Raw genomic sequence first — 19,792 nt, forward strand, 5'->3', positions numbered from 1 at the left:
CCTGATAATCTAAGATTTATGATAAGAAATAGGGCTGCTACAGATTAAATGGTGATATGATAATGAAACACACAGGCCTGGCCTTTCACAACGCACACTGTTGCAGCTCTCCTTGGCAATCGCTGCTGAGAAAAAAGGGGAGAGGCTAAGCGAGGCCGCTTGTCGTTTGAATTTTTGATTGCAACCATCTGCGTCGTTGCTGGTGTCATTTATTTTCAACGACAGCGTGAATCTTTCCCAACTTTCCCCTTTGGGGGTTTCTGTGTGTGTGCATGTGTTCTCAGCTCAGCAAAATGGAAAGGGGGAAAACAAAGAGAGGGAGACAGGTCTGAACCCATACGCTATGGCCGACTGTCATACGAGTGCCCATGGCCTTCCTCTGCCTTTCAACTGCCGAACAGAGCGCGCAGCTGGTATTAAAGTGTTGTGTAAGACCAGCGGAAAATAGTTTCGTGGTTTTCTGTTCTGACACTGCTTCTTCGGGGCATTTCGTCAAATTCAAATAAAAAAAAGAAAAAAGAAAATTGTGTCTTATCCAAAAAAAATTGACTCCCCCCCCTCCTCTCCTCCTTTTATTCCGTTGGGAAGAGTAGAGCTTGTTTTGCCGTGCTGTCAAATTTCCTTGCTTTTGCCCTCACCTCGGGCACAGTGAAACTGCGAGAGAGTCGTCATGTATAAGAACATATAAGAACAAACACAATAGTTGAGGATTAGAAGGACTTATAGGTGCAATTAATGTCTGAGGACATGACTGGAGGCCAGAGTCCTCCTATATGCACTCTGGCAGGTTTCACCCACCTAGCTGGTTTCACCCAGCCGCTAACTTTTTACCAGTTTAATCACCGCTCGAGCATAGCCAAACTACACGGGATCAATTTCAGCATTTGCACTTAAAAGTATCTAAAAAATCCCAAAAATATTTTTTTATTAAGTGTTTTCTGGCCTTTGAACAGCTTTTTTTGACCTTCTACAAAGATGGAAATTTTGGTGAAAGAGGCCCATTGTCTTGAGCTCCCATCTGGTACATATTGTGCAGTGGCTGTGTGCAGCAGCAGCAGCAGCAGTAGTAATAGTGGAGTGAATGACTGACTCTCTCCTCATCAAACTGATAGGGGGTGCTCTAAGGCTGCCTCAGTTAACTCACACTTGATAAGGCAGAGTAGCAGGACTGTCACAGGGTGAATATAACTCCAAGTTTATATGTGTGTGTATGTGAGAAACAGAAGAAGAAGAAGAGACAGAAATAAAGTATGTGTGCTATCATGTCAGACAGCCCGGTTTCATTGCCATCATCACGCCTTCCCCAACGATGGCATGTTTGACAGCGTGTCAGCTATGCTCCTTTACCTATCAAGCTTGTTCCTCTCACATAGGAGTTTATACTGAGGAATTAGACACTGTCTGTCACCGTGATCGGCTACATTAGTCTGTTATTCTTTCACGTTTCCATTTTGCCGTGCTTGTGTCCAAGATTTTTTTATTTTTTTATTTTTGTACCACCCTCCCGCCCCGCCACGTTTGGTTCCTTCTTGCACACATGTTTTTCTCACACAGGTGAGCCTCGGGACAGATGAGTGCGCGGGTTTCAGAGAGGGGTGCGGTTTTCAGAAGATGTCCGACTGATATTCCAGATATTCACAGTCACGGTGCCAACTCCTGCTAATTTACTGCTTTCAGCCTCGGGCCGTGTTACTCAACCGTAGGCTAACAAACAGGCCTTTTCACTATTTGTCTCTGTCTCTCACAGGGAGAGAGAGTCGAGTTCAAATGCCCAGGTGTCTGTCAGCTCGCTGACTTGTAGTTGTCTTTTTTTTTTTCTTTTCATTTTCGCATTTCTCACACGAGGATCCGTGCCTCATGCCACCTGTCTTCTTTCTTTTCTCTTTTGTTTTTTTTCCCCCCAAAGTAAAAATAAAAAAATAAAAAAAATAACGTTAGCAGAAAGATCTCCTGCACCGTCCTACTTGTATGCATTGCACATACATGCAGAGTTACATTGCCTGCGCGAGCGAATCATGGTCACAAGCTGTGAACTGTAGGTAAATATGCGGCTGTGTTCCTTCTTTGCCGCCAAAAGATTATGAGATGGAAATTATTTGGCGGGCATCCAGGAAGCCATCGCCATTTAGAGAAAAGATATTTGGCATCGGATCATCACTCCAGGGTGGAATGAGAGGACTGGAAAGTGTGTATGAGTGTATACGTGGGCGGATGGGTGATTTGGTAAAGGGGGTGGTGGTGGGGGGGCTCATAGTTACAAAGAAATATTTGAAAATGATAAATAATAATAATAATAATGATAATTTGGGGAAAAAAGGGATGCGTTAGTATTCATCCCCAATCCTGCCCGAGTTTAAGCATTATGACAGCGACGCAATGCTTCCCTGACAGTGTGAGATGGCTGATAAGAAGGTTTAGGATCTTTGGTCTGATAAATACAGCAGAACAAAAAAAAGAAAAAAGAAGAAGAGAGCGAGAGCACACACCCTCTTTGTCTAATCTTTGCAATTATTAGGGTGTCAGGAAAAGAGAAAAGGAGGCAAAGAAGAAGGGGTGTAGGGGGAGGGGTGTGGGGGCGTGGGTAGGGGGGGGAGATACGGGCGCTAGAAGTGGAGACGCAGCAGACAGGCAAGTGCTGCTATGCTTCTCTCCCAGGCATCAACACCTCTCCCTGGGTACCCGCTCACTCAGACACGCCTTCAGTCTCTGGAGCTTCAGGTTTCCTCGGGGCTCTTTAGAAGAGGACACATTTCCATACTGGTGCATGAGGGTGGTGTTTTAAAATGTAAAAAAAAAATGGAGGTTGTCCATGAGGGATTTACGTTAAGCTGAGGGACAGAGTCTGCGCCATCGGGGAGGAACAGAGGGAAGAATGTGTAAATGTTATTAATGACCGTGTCAGATCTGTAAAGAATGAGATTTACTCTCCTAACAGGACCCCGGGTTTGGCTTTATAGATTTTCTGTCTGTGGAGAATACACTGTTCAAACTCACCTGATCCATTCATGTACACACACGCACTTAGACATGGCCCTTTTTTTCTCTTCTCTCTCCTTTTAATTTTTCTTCTCGCTGTCTTATTCTAGGATGCACACAAACACGAACACACACACGCGCGCGCACACACAGGGTGGTGGATGTGGCCTACGTTACTCTACACTTTGTTCTGCACAAGCTGGGGCTCCCGTGGTGTAGGGAGCCGTCTAGCTATGACAGCTTAGTGCAGCAAAAGGCCCTCACCGGAAACCAAGCCTGCACTGTGAGATGAATAGCTTCCTGGCCACACACACAATCACACAGGCTGATATGCACACAGACACACATACACGTGGAGTTTATGTGTTGGGTGCAGCCCACGCAGATCTCTCACGGATAAGCAGTGCAGGTGTTTGCCTAGGCGAAGCAACTTAACAGCGGCGTTGTTTCATGCCATGAAAGTGACACACAGTTGTGACTGTAATGATCATCTTGTGTGGTAGGAAGAGATGGCTTTCATCAGGTAATGGTTTCAGGGATAACTAAACTCGCTGGGTGTTTTTTCCCTTTACCTCTCTATATTTGGCTCTAACTATCTTACTCCTATCTTTCTTAAAATAACATCACTGACTGACATCTTTTACCTTCCCCTTCTTATTTCGGCAGCAGAGGCCAATCATGACTCAGGGGCAGGATCTCCATCTCCTGAGCTGTCCACCCCGAGCCCTCGGAGGAGAGCATCTGGAGAGCATGACCTCTTGACCTGCGGCCAGTGCCAGACTAACTTCCCTCTGGGTGATATCCTGGTTTTCATCGAGCACAAGCGCCGTCTGTGCCGGGGGCCCATTGGCGGACTGGGGTCCTTCTCCAAACCTGGGGCAGCTGGCGGGGTTATGGGCCTTCCCATCTCTCCGAGGGCCAGGTCACTGGAGCTGGGAAGAGGGGCTGTTCCGGTGGAAGTGGGCGTCCAGGTGACCCCAGGAGGGGAGGAGGATCAGGCGAGGAGGCTGACCCCAGCCAAAGGGATCTGCCCGAAACAAGAGAGAGGAGGTAAAGAGATTGTAGCGCACCAGTACACATCGAGCCCATAAACACAGAGGTCGGGAAAGAGCTCTCTTGTCACACAAGAGGCGCACTTACATAAATGAGCATTCACATCCACACATAGAGTTTTATATCTGTGACTTCAGAGGACTTGCTGTCGACTTGCTTTCATTTTACTACACTTACCCAAACCTTAACCTGCTGTGTTGAAAATATCATGTTTTTTGTCCCTGTCAGTAAGACACTTGGCCTATCATGGCAGAGCAAACGGATTTAGGTCCCCACAACATGAGTAATACCTGGATCGGGCACACGGGCACACACACGTCTCTCACCTGTCCGAGACAGATAGCTCTCTTTAAAGAATCCCAGCTGTTTGTTATTTTGACAGTGGCCTTCAGGAGGGATTAATGTAGCCTGAGATGATTTTATTAGAGTGAGTGAGAGCTGCACTGTGTGTCTATTCTGCTCCATTTTAAGTAAAACATCACACACACACCAGAACACACACAAACATACACGGGCACACACACACACACACACGCACACGCACACACTTGCAGGCCTCAAGGACTTCTTCAGCTGAAACCAATTGTGAAAGAAGGTGATAGAGGAGCCGCCCCCAGAATGTGTGTGTCTATTTGTGTGTGCCTGTATTTTTTCCTTCTTCTTCTTCTTCTTTTTTTGAGTGCACCTCACGTGTCTGAACGTTTGTATAGAAATCCTGCAGCATATGAAGAGGTTAAGAAAGCTGATTAAAATTCATCTGTGTGCGTGGTGAGGAGAAGGGGATTAATAAAGCAGCAAGGCCGTTCATCTGGCTATGAGGGGAAGGGAAAGGCGGAGGGGTGGGGGGCAAGGCCTGGAGAGTGCCAGCGCCGGAGGGAAACCAATTCAAAGTTATCAGGAGAGAGACAGTCACCATCACACCCGAGAGCTGGGAAGGGTATCCAGGATTACACAGACTCCAGTAGAGTCAGAAAGGGCTGGTTAGAAGAGGGAAGATGGCTTCACTGTGAAAGTTACCGAGTAGAATTACATGCGAGATTATGCAGTTAATGCAGGAGCCGGTCAGCACAATGTTATATTGTTACGTCCTCGTGTAACAAGTGCTGTGACACACTAATTTATAATATATTTACACACATGTACAGTAGAAGCGACGGTGAACTGTGAAGTATCTGATCCCAAACTTGATGAGATTCAGTCACCACAGTTACAAACCAGGCAGGTGGTCAAAACACAGAGAGGCACTATTATGTCCCTGAGTAAACCTCACTAAGTTTGTAACATTATTTTTTATTTTTTTTTAAAGATTGTAGCGACCGAGCTGATATGTGAAACAGTATCTTACCCAATAACCTCACTATGACACTTTAGAGCTCCACTGGCTGCTGTCATTTGACAACCACACCATATTTACAGCGACTCTAACCTAAATTGGGTGAAAGACAAAACACAACTCCTATGAGAGAGAAGAACTGCAAAGACATGCATGCACGGTTAGTGAAACCATCAATGATGCACCACTATCACAGTAAAACAGGATGCTGCATCACATACAGACACCACAACGGCCAAATCAATGTCATTATGAGAGCAACGAGTACAGGGCTCACAACAATCAGTAACTTTTACAGACGCAGCAAAAAGGCAAAGACGCCAGGCGCAGAATAGCACACTCGGCCGTAGCAGCTGCACTGCCTAACTGCACACACACACACACACACACACACACACACACACACACACACACACACACACACACGCAGAGTCAAAGGCACAGACAGGCCACTTGATCTGAACATCATACACGCCAGCAGCACCGATCTAATGTAAGCAATGACAATAACTCAAGCACGGCCAGTAACAGGCTGCTGTGTGCTTCTTTATTTCAGCACTGTGGACAGCGCGGGGACATTTAAGCACAACCCGCCTTGCTTGCACCTAAAATACAATTTCTTATACGAAAAAAAGCAGTCAAACTTTACAAAGGCGTCTGAGATGATTCTCAGTGGAGGAGACATGAAGTCCATGCCATCTTATTTTTCTGAACAAACATACATGATCCCTGTTGTCTAAAGTAGGCTGCCACCTGTTAAGGCCTCTGTGTGTGCTGGATAAGTGTGTAAATCTTTGCTGAAAAGCACAACAGCTATAGTACGATGTGTTTTTGTGCAAAGACATGAAGATAGCTTTCAGATATCGTTCGTCATATGTCAGTGGAGTTGAAGAAGCTGTGAGGTCCTGGGCTAAATGGAGACAAAGCAGGCTTGCACCAGTGTTCAGGCTCTTAATGTTTACCACGTCGATTAAATTAGAGCTTCCTTTTGTCCAGGAACATGAATATATTGGTATTTTTCCTCTTTTCTGCCTGCATGGTTTACCTTCTCTCAGTCTCACCATGGCTAAGCGTCTCTCAGCAGTTCCATTAACTTCCACGTTTACTTGTTAGACCTGATATGTGCCCATTTTTCAGTACTGCCCTTTTCTGCAAGTGTCCCACCCTCCTTTCTATGTCCTTCTACTAAGCATGCCATGCTATCTCTTTCACTAGTGTGCATTAAAAATATCTTTTGATAAAGGAAAAACAAATTCAGATTCTTCAGAACAACATCAAAGGATTGAAATGTAAAGTTTGACGTAACGCTACGCGGTTGGCAAACGTTACCTTTTCCTTTCATTCAAAAAGAGAACTGCTAGCAGGCGGCCCCTAAACCTCCTCCGCCTTTGTTTGTGAAGACTTGAAATCTGATTAATGTGATATTTAAATACAGTATAAAATTTCTAAACCTTTCATATATTCTAGGCCTTACCTTATATACCGCCCACTTATGGATCGTAAAGGAACTTCAGACAGTAAAGGGAAACGAAGAATTTGTTACATACTGAAATAAATAAAATAAGTGAATAAAAAATAGATAAACTTTACTAGTTAAAGGTTCTGTAAAGATTTTTTTTGTTAATAACGTGTGGAGTAACAGATACAAATTACAAAACAGCATTTGTCCTTATCAATTAAACACACTCCTTCCTGTTTAGTGAAACAATGTTGCATAAAGTTGCATCCAGCTGAATAAACTTACACTTTGAGTAAATTATAAAAATTTATATTTTGATGTCTTTTCATATGTGCAATATTTTGCTATAAACTTTCAAAAACATTTGTTCTTGATTTAAAAATACACAGTCGTGACCAGCGTTGCACTGTGAATACATTTATATATCAAATATATTAGAAGAAAAAAATTAGCAATGATACTTTTCATATTTTTTAAATATACTTTCAAAATACCCATCATTCAATGTGTCAGGCGTTACAGAGTTAAAGACTATTACAGGTTGCAGCTGCATGTACCACTATCACACAGGTTAATATCTACTGACCACAAACCTGCGACAGCTTGTTTTTGATGTAGCTGCTAATTTTAGTGTACAACGATGTTGTTTCCCTTTACTAAGACTTTACCCAGTAGTGGATAAAAAATCAATTACAAAATAACCAACCAGCACTAATAATAGCAAAAGCTTTTTTAACTGTCTAATTTGTTCCCATTAGACTGAGTGTGAAGCATTGAGTAGCAACACGAGTGCAAAAATAGTGTTTTGAAAGCAAAAAAAAAACAAAGATGCTATACATTTTACAGAGGTGCTGAGCGAATGTTTAAAGGAGGGGGGTGAGTCAACCTGTTACAGCAGCAGTCAGTTAGTCATTCACACAGACAGTCTTATCACTAAGAGAACAGAACATGAAAGCACTCGAAGCCCCAAATGAAAGAAAGGAGGATGGCTTTGTTCAACACATTATACTGCCACTCAAGGCAGTCTCAAGTTTCAACCAAATTGGATTACATTATTAGGTCTAATTACGTCCAGTGTGTTAGCAGCTCTCACATTTGTACACGCACACACTGTAAGGAAACATCGCATTGGCTTACACGTGGTACCGAGGAAGTTTGGGGTGCGCAACCAGATGCACGCAAATATTTGCAGCACAGGAGTCGACACAAAACACACAGGTGAATTAGAGTGTGTATCTGACTTGCGGGAAGATGAAACAAGCTTTAATGTAAGCATGCTGATAATGCATGAAATGCCTGGGCCGTCCCTGCATATCTAACATTATTAACCCTCTGCTTTCCTCCCCCCGGTCCTGGATTAATTTTTTTTTACTCCTCACCTGGCTGTGTTTTATAACATCCTGTCTGGCCTCTTTGTCTGTCAGCTTCCTTGCTTAAACTGCAATCATGCTGCAAGGCTAGCAGATTCAACCCCAAAAGCTGCACGCAGACACACACAAACACACGCGTGCACACACACATGCACGCAAGCAAATGCATACTCGACGGCGTAGATGAAAAATGGCCCTTCTGTGCCCTGTTTGTATTTTTTCCAGAGTTTCTCTTGCTGATGCATGCACTATGTGTGCATGTGTGTGTCAGAGCTTTGTCAGACTATGTTAATATGCGTGCGTGTGTGCCTGGGATGAATTTGTATATGTGTATGTGTGGGTGAAGAATGATGCGTGTCATCCAGAAAGCGAGAGGTTGTCGCAAGGGGAGTGTTAGTGTACTAAGACGACCCTGGCCCCGCTTTGAACTCCTCCTAGGACTGCTGTTGGGCCCCCTTGGAGCACTTTAAGACATCCAGCACAGACGGGTGAAGTCGCATCATGACAGCCTCTTTCTTTTTCTATCTCATTCTCTCCCGCGCGCGCAAACACGTTGCGAGGAGCTCAAAGTAAATATTTCATGAGGTGATGTGAACGACAGTGACATCCTCAAACGTCTTTCTGTGTTTCTCTCTTCGGCCCACCTCTGATCCCCCTGCTTTCGCTTTAGTGGGCATGTCACTACACTGAGATAAAGATTTCGCGCTGCTTTTTTTTCTCCTTCTTTTTTCTTCTTCTTCACAAACTCAATACGATACCGATACTTCTTTTCTTAACTGAGCCAAAGTAGCACTGGATTCATGATCAAAGAATTCAAATGAGGCACCCGCCACTCTAGAACCGTCACACCTACATTTTCTGCAGGTGCAAAAACACGCAGAGGCATTTTAACGTAAAACACGTCTTTTTTAGTCCTAATGAAACAGGGATTTTTTTTTACGTTTTCTATTTTTTTTTACCTGAAATGAGTCATTATGGTTTCTAGATAAAGGCCTGTGGAGTAACCTACAAAAGCAACACTGACCTTTGCTATCAAAGAGGTCAAAACTGCCACAAAATAACGGTGACATTCCTGTTTCCACACCTCTACATTAGATTTGAAGGTGTCCCTCTCCTCTCTCCTCTTCTTTCCTCTCTCTGTTTCTCCCTCCCCACCCTGATTTTTTTCTTCTTTTTTTTTGCCCCACCACCCAATGTTCCTTTAATCACCTGGCTTGCTCTCATTTCCATATTAAATAGGCTTTAATCATGAAAAGCAATCAGGCTTTTGCATATTCATACCTTCCCCTGTTCGCCGGCTTCCCTGTCTCGCTCCAGTGCCAAACAGCCAGTAATCAGTAGGCAGGCGGCGTAATGCCATAGCCCCGGCCCATCGCATGAAAACACACACACTGCGTGAGTTAGAAATAACTTCACATGCTACTTATGTATTATCTCTACTCCAAAAGAGAGAGAGAGGGAAAGCAGGAGAGAGAGAGAGAGAGAGAGGGGTAAGAGATAAAAAAAGAAAGATGGCGAGACTGATCCCTGATTTGAGCTGCGAATATTTGTACAGAGGCTCAAGGAAAAGTCGATTTGCATAATGACTTTGTAGTTTTGCATTAATCACATTTGCATATGAAAATGCGTTAATTACTCCTGATGATTTTTTTTTCAACTTGCTTCATTTGATGTCCAAGCTCTGGGGTTGTGATTAGGGGTCACATGGTGGGAGTTGTGGAGGTAGCGTGTGTGTGTGTGTGTGTGTCTTTTGCTGCGGTCTGAGTGTGTTTCTCTGTCCTTACATGAGTGTTTTGAATGCTTGCCAAGGAATTTATCTTGTGTCTGCTGTTAGGCATGTGCGTCTATTTTAATTTGTGTGTCTGTGTGTGTGTGTGTGTGTGTGTGTGTGTGTGTTTCCTAGTTTCTACGAGTGGCAAATATTTCCTTATTCCTCTGCAGGGGGAAAAAAAAATGGCGAACACTCCCTCCTCTATTTAAACACACAACACTGAGTAACACAAATTCACAGTATCAGTTGCATTAATAAATAAAACACGCTTTTTTTTTAAAGACTCGCAATACACATGTTTGGCTCGGTTTTACATTTGAAACACTGAAGTCAATTGCAAAATACGTCCAGCACGTGCATAGAAAAGTATTTCTATTTTATGCAGTTTGGTCTGGAGAGTTGGCGCGCACGCTTTTGTTTGGTGCTTTTGCACAAAGCTGCACGTAAATCTTCTCAAGTCATCCTTTCTGCACAGCTACAGGCAGTTGCAGGCTGAAAGCAAAAATAATTGGCCACTTATTTATTTGCAATTTTCAGCTTCTAACATGTTAATGAAAGAGCGAGAAGCACGCTGGACTGTGTGTTTTCTAGGAGCTGCACATGCATAGTAATACTGAACCTGTGAAAACACAGAAAATGTAGTTCCTGCCTCAGCTTTAAATTTAGGTTAAAATAATTAAATCCTTTGTGGTGGTTAAAATCTCATTTTTTTGCCTGTGTGTGTGTGTGTGTGCGTGCGCACAATTACCGTATGTGTTCCTGCCTGTGTATGGGCCCCTAGTGTTGTTGGCCCATAACACCGCGACTCAGACAGGACCACCCCAGGGGCCGTCTGACTCTGCTTGTGTCTGTCTGTCTGCTCTATGCAGCAGGGTCAACTAGGTCTATAAGCAAGCTGCTAAATGGCACAGCTGCACATGCACACTGCCACAGCATCCAACGCACACACACACACACGCAGAGATTTCAAGAAATCCATTTGCATGTGTGTGCAGGAAAGTAGAAACATAAACTGATAAGAGCCACACACACATAGAAAACATATGTGCATGCAAGAATTCATACAGGGACTCTCATCTTCCATTAAGGCCTGCATCTCCCACCAAACACGCACGCGGGCATACACACACGGCTTAAAGGCTCCCACATGAAGGCATCAAACACTCCAGAGCCGGCTTTATGGCACTCATATGGCAACAGATTTGATATTTTCCTACCACAGCGGGGGAATAAAACTCGCCACTAATTTGGACTGCGAGCGCCACCGCTAACTTTCAGCATGTGCTGACTGACTGTGTCTTCCAGATGTGTGGACTCTTTGCTCCTTAACGGCCTTACTGAAGAGGCATTAGGAACCTCACACCCCTGGTGCTTGCTCTATATATATGTGTACGTACGCACGGCGAGTGATGATGGCGCTTTGGGATTCCGACACAGGCGCAAGAGTTTGAGGGAAGTGAAGACCTTACGTTGTGCCAGTGGGAATCTGAATGTGTTTATGCTCTTTGTGTAAATAGCTATAATCAAGGTGTTTCCACCGCTGAACTTGAGCTACCCCTCGCTTTCCCTCGCTGGTGGTGACAATTGATAACAGGTGTGCTTTTATCAGTGATGGGCAATGTTGCAAATCTTTTAAAGAACCTACAGTACGTGCTTATAATTAAAGTATACACGTGCATGGACCTTAAATGGGAACTTGCACATAAACCTTCTCCCACTCTGGAAACACTTCTCGGAGAAACCTTCAAGTAAACATGCGGATAAAATCCTCACATGTGTGCTCAGCTATCGCGGAGACATTAGTGCGTAAACATATCATATGCCCCTTTCAGACATAAACGGGGAAATTTTCGCTCCCATTTTCCTATTGAAAAGTTGTGTGTGTTTGCCTTTGGGGGAGGAAAAGTGGGGCTAGCATTAGGTGTTTGTGAAAAGAAAAAGAGATGGTGCTTGTTAGCCAGTCAGACAGGGGTAATCCTACTTGCCACACCGCTGTTGTTCCTTTCCTCTTATCTTATTAGCGTCCTGCCTCTGATTGGGTGGGATGGTCGCGAGAAGAAAATAAGGAGACAGCGTTTATGTCGTTTTTTTTTTCCCACCCCTTTTTTGCAGGCTGCTTCACCGCAAGAGATATTGGAAGCCTTTCATGGTGCAATTCCTTTTATTTCATCTACTTATTTGTCTTGAGCAATTATGCCAGGAGAGAACACTAGACACAGACAAACACGTGCTGAACGCGGGCTGCCTTTATGCTGGTCTACCACTTAAGTATAAATCAGGAGTGCTCCTAGAGCAATGCTGTGATATACATGCTACTAATACCGCCTTCTTCCTACACGCTACGCAATCAGCAACGATTTACTGTAAGCAGGAAAAAGGAGGGAAGGAAAAAGCATGGGTGCAAAGGTCACCGTCGCCTCTGTTTTTTACACTTTCATTTCTTTCAGTGTCAGTTTTCTTCACTTACCAAATCAGTCATCTGATTTCATTCACTCACTCAGATTTGAGATACAGATTTCTGGGTTGAATGGCTCCACCCCATTGCATGAGAAATGACTACTACTAAAAAAAAAACTTAAAAGAATAATAAAATAAAATACAAATTTTTTCTTTTTTACATTGTAAAAATTATCTCCATGTTAGAGACTTTTTTTGGTGAAGTCTGGAATTACCCAGACTACAGGGGACATTTAATTTATTTCTTCAGCACTTTGAGCAAACACACCCTCTAGATGAAAGGTTCATAGTTGTCCTTCTGGCCTTATTCATTATCTTTTATTATTATGTTACCTTATAAAAACTGTGTTTCCATCTATAAGAATGGAGAAGAAACATCAGCTCTGGCCTGGTCTTTTTTTTCTTGGGATGAAAGAGGGCTTGCACTGTCATGTCCATAGATGGCATTGAAGACAGGGGAGTTAACTGCTCAAGGCTAAGGGGCTACACTCTCCCCGTATACTGGCTTAATTCATTCTTTTCCAGAAAGCCCTCTTGCATGTGCCGGTCTTTCCCAGAGCAAAACAGAGCAAGCCAAAATGAAATAAAGCCTAAGATGTTATCAGGGTGATTGGTGCCAGCGGAGCTTGTCTGGGCCTGTGGTCTGGCAGGGCAGTGCTGGCCTGTACCAGTGATTGTATATGTGTGTGTGTGAGAGTATAGGTGTGAGTGTGTTTATGTGTGTGTGTGTGTGAACGAGTGTGTGTGTGTCCTAGAGGCACTGGATAGATGAAAGCTTTCTTTAACCATAAGCTATGCAGGAGCCGTGCCAGGAGCAGGAAATGTATCAGCGTGATAAGAGACAGAGAGAAAAACGAAAAAGAGAAAGAAAGAAAGGAGAGAGGGAAAGAGGTCTGGAGCCAAACTCAGCCCTTCATAAAAATGTGTTAGGTGCACTGGCGGCTAATGCTAAAAAAATTTGTGAGTGCAGACACACTGAAAATCCCACAATCAGTAATGTGTGACTAGATAAAAGCCACTTGACACAGGATATATCCATGTATTAACGCTGCTTATTGGCTAGAAATAAAAAAAAGAAAGAAGGAAAGTCACTGTTAGCCCCTGTAGTAAGGTACCACTGATCGGGGACTTCAAGTGTGAACACAAAGCAAAACTGAACCTATTTAAGAGCACCAATAATACGTGAGACATTAGAAAATAATCACCTTATCACGGTAAAACTACGATGTAATTATCAAACTTTTTGAAACCAGTCATTTATCTGTAAATTTAAAAAAAAATCTTGAATTAAAAAAAATTGAAAATGAATTTTCTTTTTAAACTCTTTGAGAAATATTTGTTCTCATTTTGAATTTGATACCAGACTAGCAGAGGACAACCCTCTGGAATTCCTTTGGACTGCTGCAGCTTTGAAAGAAACCTGTTTAATGATTCCTGATTGTGTTAAGATTTGAGCTGCTTAACAGATTCCATGATTTTTTCTCTCATAATGTGCCGAGTGTTTTCTGTGGGTGGCAGGAAAGGACGAACACTACTGTCGAGTTACGCTGTTGGAATGCATGCACGTGTGCCTTGACATTTTCTTGCTGAAATAAGCAAGATCTTCTTTTTAAGAGATGCTATCAGGATATAAGATGCTTCAAACCCTCTATTTAAGAAGGAGTGACTTTTGCTGCTCCACAGCGGGTGGCTCCGCATGGCTTGTTTTGGCAGATTTCTGACCTTCGTGATGCGACCCCAGAGGGACGTACGATTCAGTATTAATGGGGCCTTCATGTTTGTGCAGGTTATCCAGTCCATGTCCAATAATGCAGTCATAAATCCCGTTATGTTTCTTTCACTTTTGCAGTTATTTCCACACCAAAATCATTGGATTTTTAATGCAGGAGCTGAAAATTACCCCATTTAGTAATGTGTGTAAACATATGTACACACATTTAGCAATCCTAGATAATGTTTTCAATTTCATGTAATTCTGACATTTGTGGACTATTTGTCCATACAGTCTTTCGTAGGCATGCTCTCTCTGGGATGTACTTTTTATACCTAATCATATTATTTATTTACCCTATTAATTGTGAGATAATCCACTAGGTGCTAACCTTTTCCTGCCGCATGCCAAAATCTTTTGAAAGATGCCATCAAATTTTAAAGCTTGTGAGTTTATATATTTTACAATCAAATTCCTCAGTTTCAGTATTTATCATGCTGTCATTTGTGAATCGATCACATTACCAGTTAAAATGTGTATTTTGAAAACTCAAAGAAATGCCAGTGAAGTGTGTCAAATACACGCTCCTGAATCCATTTAATATTTGTTCAGACATTTTACTGCCTAACATAAACCAAAACTCAAGTCAAAAAAGACTTAAAACAAAACACCACCCTGTCATGCTGCCCAAACACTGGCCAGCACATTTCTCAATTACATTCTGGTTAAAGTAAGTCATCTCTTTTCCGCTGACAGCACGGCCAATGCATTCAGCCTCTCCTGGGTTACAGGACAGGAAAAGTCTGAATTCTTGTGGAGGTTGAAAATACCTCAGAGCTTCTGCTGTCGTCACAGATATGGTGTAGGGCTGGGAAATACGGATCAAAAATCACTCCTCTGCATTGTCAGTCTGAATGGTGATACAGGATATGTGAATCTCAGCATTTACTGCCAAAGTTAATGTGAGTGTTCACGAGCGAAAATCAATATCACACAACATATTTAGTTTTTGTTTTTTTGCCAGAAGCTTTTTCAATTTTCATTTTACATACGTCACCATCATTTTTTACAATAACAACCACTTTACTTTGTTTTCACTCCTTTAGGCATAGTTTGGTTCCTTTGAAGTGGGGTAGTATGAGGTACTTATCTATAGTCAGTTTATTCCCTACAGCGAATGAACGGCACACAGAAGAGCTGCTTCTTAAAACTTACATCAATTTAGTGTGCACTATATTTAAGGGCATGTTTACCACAAACAGCCCATTTAACAAGCAGCTAAAGCTATTATATTGCTCTTGTCAAAGCCTTTAGATTCCACTAACAAAAGCTTGCAGAACATAGAGGTGCTGGGTCGTTGGGTTGTGAGATTCTTGTTCAGATTTATCGACTAAATCTTTGGAGAGAGCCACTGCTTTCTTGAGACCCATTTGGTATGTAAAGGCATGTGCAAATTAAAAACCTCCAGCCAGTGATATTGTTCACATTGGACAAAGAAGTCAATAGTCCCATGTGGTATGACATCAGTGAGTCTAAACAGGCACTATGGCAGCTGGCACGAGATCAAGAAGTCAAAAAACTATATTTAAAAAAAGGATTTAATGGTTTTGCTGTGGTGACATGAACCATTGTCGAGTCCTAGTGAGAAAAAGTCTAATTCTTCATGGTGTTTGTAGTGGGAAGAACCTTTGTCAACTAACATGTTGTTAGCGTATGCCTTTAAACTCTGAATTGCTACTTATTGCACTGACTTTTGCTTTCCCACCATGCTGCAGGAAAAAAATTATGAGAGATGCAAAGGAAGGGGTAGAAGTTGGAGAGATACAAACACTGGCATAGTTTTATGGGATAAACAGATCATCTCACCCAAATTTAATTTTAACCCTAATTTAAATTTGACACCTTATCCAGCCCTAGTGCAGTGACGAGATCAGCGTAGATTGACCGTCTCTGAAAACTCTACTTCAAGGTTCTTCTACAGAGACAGCCTTCATGGATCATCAGCAAACAGGTGGTGAGCTTAGCCTTGCCTTCAGCTTACCTCCACTGAGGCCTTCAGGGTGTTTCTCAGGAAACGCCATCTTGTACCGTTCAAATCTTTCAAACTGTGGCAATAACAAGGTGGTGTGTGAAGGAGAATCAGTCCCTATTGTGTCCCAGTCTGGCACCGCAGACCTACACAGAAAAGAATAAAAACACCATATTATGCAGTGCAGATAAAATATTCTCCATTTAAAAATGACCATCCATCTACCTATTCTTCTTCTCAATCTCTTATCTTCTTCTCGCCTGGAAAAATTGCCTGTCAATCACAGAGCTGACACAGAAAGGCAATCATTTGTGCTCACCTTCACACCTACAGCCAATTTAGAACCTTCCATGCATGTCTTTGGACTGTGGGAGGAAGCTGGAGAACCCTACACCACTAAAACTCATCCTCTCATTGGCAGAGAACCTGCACAGAACACTGTCAGCAGGTCTGAATCATGCCTGTGTTGTTGTGAGGTGACAGGGCTAACCATACCTCCACCATGCTGCTGATGACCAACTAACGGTCAAGTATTCATCTACACATGGAATAACGCAATTAGATTTTACTGTTACAGTTTATAAACAGGTAAAGTAAACTTGAATAAATAGATAACTTTAACATAGTTTGTCAGGTGATTTTGAAAATTTGTGAGGAAATGCTTTTTATTTTCCATCTTCAATCTTTCAAAGAGAAATACAAGCAGATGATTAAAACATCCTGCCACAGAACAGATGTAGGCATCAAAGCCTCAATTAATGTGGGGTAAAACAAATCATTGTTCTATGTTAATATTTTGTCAAAGCTAAGGAAAAGAGACTGTTGCTGTTCTGCAATTCCATTTTTTTAAAACTGAGATTATGTCCCACTTTGCAGTAAGATATGCAAATGTTGCACATAACTGCTTAAATCCTGCAGAAAAAAATGTATGTACATACATTTTACTTTTAGGATTTTACTTTACAAAAAAAAAATACATATATATATATATATATAAACACGGATTTAGTTTATATATATATAAACTAAATCCGTGCAAACATTAGATTAGTTAGATAATACTTCCTAATAATATAGGATAAAATTTTCCAGTTAGTCTCTGGCTGCCTTTAACCTCTTAACCATGTAAAAATGGCCAACACCATTTTCAGAATTGTGTATTAGTATCTGTCCACTTACGCCCACTATTAGTGATTACATGGGCTAGATAATTATTTGAACAGATTAACCTTATTCAGCCTCTAATGCTCTGCTCTATTTGTGTCTCCCCTCACCTGTGCTTAGCGACATATAAGCCCACACCTGTCATTTGTTCCTTCTGTTTTAGAATTGTTAGCTCTTAATTTGGTACAGATTAAAATCCTCTCGAAACCCTAAACACTGACCAGAGGATTGTCCAGGCTCCTGTTCTTCATGTTATCTGCCTAATAAAAGCTAGACTGACACCTCTTGCTACTTTTCTGCCATCTAATTACACAGAATATTAGTAGTTTAGCCTCTGTTAGCTTGCTGAATAGCATTAGCACTTAGCATTATTTACGAAGCCTTTGCTACTTAGACTTTACCTGAAATGTATCCATAAATGTCTTCTGCCAGCATTTTGAAACAGCTCGAGTGCAGTCTTTGTTCTCCACAACTGCAGGCTTTGTAAACTATCCTTTCTGGCAAGATAACATTTAGAATTTTTTACTCTGGAAAAAATGTTGTATGCACCTGAAATTTCTTAGCTTAGCAAAGTACCCAAGGTCAGCTAATCTACAGCACATCTATGTCTACTCTCTCCCTACCTGCAAAGGCTGCTGCTTATAGGAGCCAGTGGCAGAGTTATAGAATTATATTGAAAAGAAAAAAAACTCTACTCAGACACTCCTTATTGTTGTGAAGCAGCAACACCAAGATTTCTCATTTATGTAGTAACTTCCAGGAGGCCTTACCAAGATCGTCTATTTTGAATTACTTTAGCACTACCAAAGATTACATGAGCTGCAATCTTCAGAAATTAATATTACATTTGACATAAATTACTTGTAAAATATTAGAGAGGAAAATATATAATATTACTTAAAATATAAAAAAGACAACATTATATTCATGTTATAAAAATGGAACAGTGATTTTGATATTGGCAAAATATAAGTTAAATCACAAAAGGCATGAATTAACTCTAGTCATGCTCGCAGAAATGATAGTACAATGTATTCAACATTAATAAAATGGGTTAGCAATGATTTAATACACTGAATTTCCACAAAATACTTTTAAAATGTTTGAAAAAAAATTAGTATCCTGTTTTGACTTGTCCTTGTGTCAGAAGAAGTCTTCGGTAGATTATGTGGTTTCGATGAACTGTAGTTATTTTTATTTTTTTCAGATCTTCGTGCTTACATTTTTTTTACATGAGGTAATTTGAGAGGCTCTGTTTTTAGACACAATGTGGGACAGGAGATGGTTTGACATACAGAGGCATTCTTCAGAACTGATAGGAGATAAAAAACAGAATTCCCCCTGGAGACATGACAGCTACAACTACAAATAACGTTTAGCATTTTGCCGCTGGCCTTTACTGGATCACAAGACATTATATAGCTGGGAGAGATGCATAAATACATGGGGGGGGGGGGGCACAGAGGCTGATTGGTTTTAATTCATTTATTTGCATATAGAGACAGTAATAATGAAAATAAACTTTACTGATATCTTGTTTTTTGTGTGCAGTGGAGTGTAATTAATTTGATCTCAAGTATCAAACTCCAAATATTTTCCCTTTCTGTTGGTGAAAAAAGTACAAAACCTTCAATAAACTTTTACATTTACCAACCATCCATTTACACAATAGCTGATAAACTGAAATGTTTTAAGAAAAAAAAAGCAATTTTAAAACTATGTTGCAGTTTTTTCCACATTCCATGACCCTTTTATCTTTGAAGGCAAAAAATCTCAACATGTAGAGATTTGGAACATTTTTCCTTTAAAAAGAAGATCTTTAGAAAAAAAAAATATTTTCCGTACATGCTCACTCCTATGCTGTAATGCTGGCATCAGTGCGTTTTTTCGTGATAAATCACAGTGATACACACGAGGTATACACAGTGGCATCTGTGGCTCAACATGCTGGTTAAGGGAATAGCATAACAGATCTCAAATCATCCCCTGTAGACGCCTGCATGCATGTGATGCTTCGGGGCCCTTTACGGTCACGTTTAATTGCATTTTGGGTAGTGCTAAGCATGATTTTTCAAACCCCAGGTTTAAATTTGTGAATTTTCCCAAATGTATCCAAGAAGTTCACAAAAAAAAATGCAAAGCACGAATCCCTCAAAACGAACATCACTCAACTGAAAAATGGATGCTTTAGCTGAAAAAACAGCCCAACAAGATAACAGCAGAAGAAAAGGTAAACAGCCAAATGGAAACAAAGGGCAAATAAGGGCAAAGCAAACACCTCCGAAATGAGACGCGTACCGCTGTTTCCTGTTTGATAAAATGGCCGCATGTGACTATGATATGAGAGCGTGTTGGAAAACCCAACTATACCACAAATCTAAGAGAAGCCCGTCAGCTTTAAAGCTTTCTAAGTTATATCTCGTTTATTTAATCCATATGAGCTGAAGTGTGAAAATGACTGCCCAAGCT

General features: G+C 41.6%; 2 protein-coding genes and 1 long non-coding RNA gene across 5 annotated transcripts in view; 1 reads left to right on the plus strand and 2 right to left on the minus strand.

The window, feature by feature from the left end:
- Window positions 1-3,683, minus strand: part of ccnk (cyclin K) — a 17,615-nt gene extending 13,932 nt beyond the window's left edge. Inside the window, exon 1 of the mRNA XM_013908717.1 lies at window positions 3,621-3,683. Within this exon, the coding sequence (XP_013764171.1) occupies window positions 3,621-3,656 (36 nt within the window). The 5' untranslated portion in view covers window positions 3,657-3,683. The remainder of the gene's footprint in view (window positions 1-3,620) is intronic.
- LOC102208022 (B-cell lymphoma/leukemia 11B-like) overlaps window positions 1-19,792 on the plus strand; it is a 36,358-nt gene that overhangs the window by 4,357 nt on the left and 12,209 nt on the right. For 2 of the 3 annotated variants that reach the window (XM_005724875.1, XM_005724878.1), the window contains exon 2: window positions 3,643-4,026. In XM_005724875.1, coding sequence (XP_005724932.1) covers window positions 3,643-4,026 — 384 coding nt within the window. The remainder of the gene's footprint in view (window positions 1-3,642; window positions 4,027-19,792) is intronic. The other variant, XM_005724876.1, reaches the window with a different exon arrangement.
- On the minus strand, window positions 3,952-17,909 carry LOC102207835 (uncharacterized). Its single transcript, XR_311497.2, has 3 exons — window positions 17,725-17,909; window positions 16,172-16,305; window positions 3,952-4,003 (listed from the first exon to the last, which is right to left on the minus strand). It is a non-coding gene; the product is annotated as an uncharacterized LOC102207835 (long non-coding RNA).

This window comes from Pundamilia nyererei, unplaced genomic scaffold (genome assembly GCF_000239375.1).
Source record: "Pundamilia nyererei isolate P.nyererei 1_Seehausen unplaced genomic scaffold, PunNye1.0 scaffold00013, whole genome shotgun sequence".
In the NCBI taxonomy this organism is placed as follows: domain Eukaryota; kingdom Metazoa; phylum Chordata; class Actinopteri; order Cichliformes; family Cichlidae; genus Pundamilia; species Pundamilia nyererei.